The 7,313-nt window shown below is 29.2% G+C and overlaps 1 protein-coding gene across 1 annotated transcript; it reads right to left on the bottom strand.

Moving 5' to 3' along the window:
• Positions 686-3,665, bottom strand: LOC109346919. The gene is made up of 2 exons (XM_019586659.1): positions 3,587-3,665; positions 686-1,546 (listed from the first exon to the last, which is right to left on the bottom strand). Exons 1-2 carry the CDS (start codon positions 3,663-3,665, stop codon positions 813-815), a joined length of 813 nt encoding a protein of 270 aa, XP_019442204.1. The 3' UTR covers positions 686-812.

The following is a 7,313-nucleotide window of genomic DNA, read 5'->3' as shown; positions in this document are numbered from 1 at the left end:
TTAAGTGGTCATATTTATGTATGCATTTATCATCTAAAATGATGTACAATCTATTCATTTGAAAGTTAAGTTCTCCTAATAAATTAGTTTAGAAATCATTTCTTACACATATGATCATAGTAGGAGATAAGTTATCTCCTCCAGACAATAAAAGTATGACAATATTATTTTGTTTGGTTTTAGAAATATTTTTATAGAAAATAATTAAATATTATATTTAATTTTTTATATTTCAATATTACTCCTTTGATCATTTTAACTCTAAAATTTATTTATTCCCTTCTTCTCAATCAATATGTATTTTGACGTCAATTTCTTTCTGTCATCGATGTTCACTAACATGCATTGTTGGTTGGCCTACTGCTAATGTTCTAAGTTGGTTTAAGTGTTTCCTTGTTGGTATATTAGTAATTTAACACTATCTTTATGTAGAGATCAATTTCACTCGCAAATAGAATTTAAGGAGTAATTATAAAGAATAAATAGTTCATAATGCATACTTCACTTTTCCCAAAATAAAATAAAAGTAAAAACATGTTGCCTAGAGAATATTTGTATGTCCATGTTTGATTGGGAGTGGTCCAAATCAAGTAGGGTAACTTCAACATATGAAAATCTATAGCAAAAAGTCATATTGGTAAAGCCAAACGATGAGTTAATATCTACTACAGATTCTGGTTCTTTTCTGTATAAAGAATGGTGACTTGAAATATAGAATGAATGATCACGAAATCCAAAATAGATTATTTCTTTATCCTAAAATGTGGGGAAGAGGAAGTAAGAGAGAGTATAGTTTAATAATAACAATATGATCAAAATGGAGAAAAGGAATTGAAAGTAGAGGCATAACCGATCAAGTTTTGTTTATACGGCAAATACGTTCTTCTCTTATTCTTCTCTTTTATTCTTCTCTCTCTTTTCCCAAAATATACTCCTTCATACGCCGACGTTGTTTTCGGTAACTTTCCTTCTCCGCCGCCGCTATACTTTTTTCCGGCGAATTCATTACTGCTTCCAAAATCACGCCGCTCTTTCGAATTCTCCGATTTCACTTCCTTATTATTCTTCAGGAACATGAACATGTTCTTTCCATCGCTGTTGCTTCGCCGGAGTAAATCCAGAACCTTCCATCGCTTTAACGGAGACGCTGATGAACCTGTGGAATTACTCTTCTTGCATCTGTTCGGTGAAGCTTGAACCGATTGAGCTGATTTTGGAGTCCATACACAGTACGTACTCGCCGGAATCCCGTCAAGTTCATCCACCTCCGATGACGACGACGACGACGACGGTGAATCACGACGGTAATCCTCACCGGAGATTAACAATTTCCTCATCTGAAAGTGAAGCGACAGTGAATCGACCTCCTCTGCGGTAACCCGTCCTCCGTCGTCACCACCGCCGTTGAATATCGGAAAAAGTGGAGGATTGTAACCGTTGAAGAAAACATCATTTGAAGGTAACGTAACGAACTCAAAGCTGTGATCGTCGTTTAAGTGAATATGATTGTCGTTTTGAGAATTGAAGTGATCACGTGTTACTTGATCTGCTATATTGGCAAGTTTATTTGATGAGTAAGTGCTGAAACTTGGACACGTAAAATACTCTTTCTCTTCTTCTTCTTCTTTCTGCATTTTTTCTAACCCTTTCATTTTTTTGGTTTTAGAAGTTGTGAGGAATAATGAGAAAGGGGGTGGGTGGAGTGATGGATATTTATATGAGGGAGTGGAATATGGATTGGAGAGAGAAAGAGAAGCCTATTCTATACAAAAAAATATTATATAATATAATTACTATTTGTTATAATTACCTTTTCAATAAAAATCAATTAGCATAAACATTTTTTACAATACTACACATTATTTTTATTAATAAAAATATTTGAAAAAATGGTTTCATTTTTATCACTTTAACCAAATAATAAAATAAACTTTTACCATAATTTTAAGGTATGATAAGATGTTGGACATGAGATAGGGGTGAGCATGGGCTAGGTTGGGACGAGTTAAAGCTTGTCCTTACCCTACCCTAAATATTGTTTGAGTCACTTTTTTGGATCCGGACCTGGCCCTAAATAGTGATCGGATCAGCCTTTAAATCTGACCCGACCCTAGACTCGATTAAATATAATGTATACTCATTTTAGATAAAGACTTCTCAATATTATTTATTATTATGGATATGTAGTTTGATATATAAAATGATATATGTATATATATTATTAATCATGGATATATTTAGGAAAAATTAAAGAATAAATGATACTTTCGACCAAAAGGGTATCATTACTCTATACATATTTGAGTAGAAATACATACAAACATGATGAGCGAGTGAGTCTGAGATGGGGTGGGTTGGGTCATGCTTGGTCCATACTCAGTCCTAAATATTAACTGAGTTTATTTTTGAAACTCGAACTCAACCCTAGACTCAATCAGACCCGATCCTATTCAGACCCGATCATGATCGGGCCATGTCGGATAAACGGGTAAGGTCGAGTCCTGCTCACCCCTAACATGAGATATGCACTTCACTTTTTTTAAATGGACGAACAATTAATTACTCCTTTCTAAAACACCTTTTAAAAGTAAAAATGATGAAATCTTATCTAAACTTTAAAATTCAATTTATGCTTCACTTATTTACGTAGGGATGATATATTAAGACTAAACATTGTTGTTTTTTTAAAAATAAAACAAACACAACTATCAAACTATTTTTTCCATAAAAGAACTACTTAATTTTGACTCTCTAATAGTTATATGGATATGTAAGAGCAAGATATTATCTTTTGGGATACAACAATAAAAATAAAAATATAATTTTCATTTTAATAATAAATATTTAAACAAGTTTATGGTATAAAATAATTCATGCAATTAGCTAGAGGTATCATCTTAGCATAGGTGGATAGAGTGCTAATATATTTCTTAATTTGTAATCGACTCATAAATCTAAATATCTGATTTAAAAGACCACTTAACTCCAAATTGAGCATAAAATAAAGTTTTCTATATTTTAGCCACAAAAAATTATTATAAGGACTCGGAAAAGTCGTGTAACCGATAATCGGGTTGAGAATAAACTTATAACTAACTCACATTTATGGAAAAGTGATGAACTTAATTTTTTTTTGTTAAATTATTTTTGTATAGCATTTCTTAAGGAGCACTCCTAATTAATTACACACATAGTTTGCCAGCTTGCTTATATTTCTGCATGTCCTTTGAGAACCAAGAAAGGACACGAATTTTATAGGAAATTTCACTTCCATATATATAAAGTAATAGCAATATATATATATATATATATATATTTAAAAGTGTTCCAAAAATATTTGTGTATCCTATTCATATCCCATGATTCATTGAACACACACATGAGGCTGTTAATGATTTTGGTATACAATTAGAATTCGAGTAAAATATATAACACCTCTCATATTGTACTATCTCTCATACTGAAGAATCTAATACTAAGTATAATTATAATACATGATAGAAAAAAGTTTTATCGACCATGATTTTAAGTATTTTAATAAAAAAATTAAATTAAAAATATTTTCATTCTCGTCATATTCCAGTACTCGAAAATCCGGACAATATCTGCCCTCCTTTCTTTTGTAGATGTAAGTCCTCCAGCATTCCCGCCTCCAAATGCTCCATACCAACAACAATAATAATAAATTGGTAAGTGGAAAATAAGAGTGAATCCAAACACTTGGCAAGAATGCAATGATGATAATGAAGTCTCCACTCTCCACTAACCACCACCCTCCAAATCAAATACCTTTTAAAGTACTCCAACTTGATTCTTTCATTAATTGAACAATGAATATTAATATTAAATATCAGAATAAAATATCCTATAATATAAGAAAATAAATTATTTTCTTCAGCCATTAAAATTATGATATATTACGTATTTAATTATTTTCTATAATATTATTTCTAAAACTAAAAAAAATATTAGTCATATTTTTACTGATAAAAAGAAATAAATTATTTCTTAATATGAAGAGATATTTTATTCTCATTAAATATTAATATTAGTTTGCTTGTTGCCCAAACCATGCATGGACTTCTAGAAGAAAACAAGGATACATAGGTATCCGTGTTTTTCACAAGGAGAAAAACAACACCCAACATCGGCTACCTATCTGCTGATCTACAAGTTGTGTCACTACATGTATCATAAGATGTAATTGATCAGAAAAATAATTAATTATTAATACTTTAACTTAAAAATATTTTTTTAACCAATCATAAACTCATAGTACATAGAATGACACAAGTTGTGAAATAAGAGATGTTGTCCCCCAACATGACCAAGACATTGTTTAACGAGGAAGATAGATTATTAACCAATGTTGTAGGCATGATTTAAGAAGGTAAAATAACTTCAATAAGTATTTTTTTGGGGTTGGAAATGATGTATTTACCATTTCCATGATGTTAGACTTAGTTTCCAAGTCGTTAACATTTCCATTTGTTATTTATGTTTTAATCATCATCGATTTTGATATGAATAGTGGATAATATATTAATTATGTATAAATTTTTACAGTAACGATGAATAGATATTATATTCAATATCAAAAGCTAAGAAGCCATGTTACTACTAAAAAACTAGCTGTAATTCTTTTTTGAAAAAAATATGTTTTGTTAATTGTGTTATTCAATGTGTCAAACATTTGTTATTGATATAAAAAGAATATTTCATTAAATTTTTAATTAAAGTATAATTTAGTGATGATAGTGCTACTTAACTAATAACTGTGGCTAAAAGTATCCTCAAATATAAAATTACATTCAAAATCAGAATTTTAAACACTTAATATACTTAAATTCATAATTTTTATCACAAAATTTAATATTAAATTGTTCAAAATTGAATGGTAATGGAGGAGGTTGGTTGTTATTTTGTTACTATATATTTATTGAACACCTAACTACTGAGTACTACTGACAATTTTCCACCCACCATTTCATGTGGGATAATTTAATTTTGTCGTTTTGTTGTGTCATTAAAAATATCTTTATAGTAATATTTTGAACAAATATATATCTTACAATTTCAAGAATGTTTATATCTTTTTTTTATAAGTAAAATTTTTCATTAAAAGATTGAAATATTACATACCAAAAAAATACAAAATCAGCACATTGAAAAAAGTGTTATCTCAAATGAAGCATCTACCAACGGATGTTGGTTCAAGTGATATATGTTTGATTTCCTTTCAGCGAGTATCGGGCTCGAGTTTTGTGGATGAAAAATATATGTTGGAAGAGTTAGCCCTACATACTAATGGATGTTCTCGGTTCAGACAAAATTGTCTCCAACGCGATGATATATGTGAGAAAGCAAAAATGAAGCATCTCAACAAGCCAACAACCATTCACCATTCATATTTAATAATCCTTCTGGGGTTCCCACATAAACAAGAAAGACAATTATAATATAACTTAAAATGAGAAAAAAAATGTATCTACTAGGAATATATAAGTTTTATATACTATTATTACATCGGTCACCATTCATATAATTATTATTGACTCTGATCTTCAAAAACATAATTCAATGAATAATAGATTATACAATAAAGTAAATGTGTATAAATCTTTGGTAACTATGACAAAAGCTAGTAATTAAGCTCTTTAATGGTTATAAAATGATTGCATACACTTCAACCACACGTGCATGCACAAATAATGCAAGTTCATCTTTCGAATCCTAAAAGGGCAACTACTTTTTGCCCTTAAACATTAAATAATTAGTGGATTATGGATAGAAAATGTTATTAATTAATATTAGCCACCCCATGCATGCTTTTCTTATACCCTTTTACTTATTGCAAATAATCAATTTAATATTGCGATGGCTAGATTAGCCTCTTGTGATTGTGGGTATGACACAATTTTCACATGCAACCTAGATTGCTTCCTAACCTATCAACTTTATGGATTATTCTTTATTAATTGTTTTTTTGTGTGAGGATGAAACTATATCAAGGCTCTGGTAGATCTCATAATGACCATAAGGTTAATAATTCGATTCCTGTGAGTAATATTTATCGAGATGAATAGTCACACACAATGAAATGGATTAAATCCTTACTAAAAGATCAATAGTTTGATTCCTCCAAACAGTACTTATCGTAAAGATTAGCCACTCACTCTGAAATGGATTGAATTCCTAGGGAGCAACACTTATTAAGAGGAATAACCACACACTCTAAATGGATTAAATTCTTACCAAAAAGTTCGTTGGTAGTACAAAAAAAACTATATGATAACTTTTTACATTTCCTTCCTTTAATCTAGTTAGTGCAACTCATGTGATATAGGTTGAGATTAACTAAGCTTGACCTAATTAAACAATTTTATATTTTGATAAAGTTATTTGCTTCTATTCTAAACTTCTTTGACCTTATCTCAATAACACATGGGATAATAAAATCCTTGTAAAAAATTAATATATAACTATGATAAACAGATATTGCAACCATGTATATCAATAATATTAGCAATTTATTTCAAATTCTACTATGCCACAATCAAGTTTATGAGTTAAGTAACATTTGTGTAGTTCTCACTTTTTCTTTATTTGCCTATGTTGAGCTTATTTACACATATTTGGAATTTTAAAAATTTCATCTTCAAATTAATTTTTATTGTACCAAAAAAAATTCTCCACATTAAGAGTATGCCATTAAACACAATTATTTCAAGTAATAGAAAGGGTAACAAAAAATGTCATACAATTTACATGGATTTAATGATTATAATCTCTCCATAACTCATCCACAAAATCTTAATAACTAAGTTTGATATCACATCCTAATCTAACCTTAAACATTAGATTCATTAGTTTATGAGTAAAATCACTTCATTTTTTTTCATATTTATGCCACCATCACCCATAATCTAACCACTTATATATATTACTTATTTATATCACTATAGTTCATAATCTCACAATTCATATTCTCCACATAGTTAGAAGACTTTCCATTAAACATATTTGTCGACATAGATCCAATGATTATCATAATAAATAAAGTTAACACCAAATCTTACAATATAGATTTACAAAACTAAATCCACTTATATACTTGTTATTTCTTTTAGAATACCTATTTTAATCATTCAAAATTTTTACTTATACCAATTTCATCTCACCAAACTTAAAAAGCCTCTAAAATGGTCCCAACAAATATCAAATATAGTTTAAATTAGTTATTTTTAACATGTTTTATAACATCCGAAAGAAACTATTTTGACTTATATCATAATCGTTAACTACTAATTTAG

Source organism: Lupinus angustifolius, chromosome LG05 (assembly GCF_001865875.1).
Source record: "Lupinus angustifolius cultivar Tanjil chromosome LG05, LupAngTanjil_v1.0, whole genome shotgun sequence".
In the NCBI taxonomy this organism is placed as follows: domain Eukaryota; kingdom Viridiplantae; phylum Streptophyta; class Magnoliopsida; order Fabales; family Fabaceae; genus Lupinus; species Lupinus angustifolius.
This window is presented reverse-complemented; position numbering and strand designations above follow the sequence as displayed.

What these genes read in the sequence shown, in the direction of transcription:
- LOC109346919 (XM_019586659.1), bottom strand. Translation starts at nt 3,665, where the DNA reads ATGGAGCATTTGGAGGCGGGAATGCTGGAGGACTTACATCTACAAAAG. An exon ending in GATATTGTCCGGATTTTCGA is followed by an intron (nt 1,547 to 3,586) that starts GTACTGGAATAT and finishes CCAATATAGCAG; the next exon opens with ATCAAGTAACACGTGATCAC.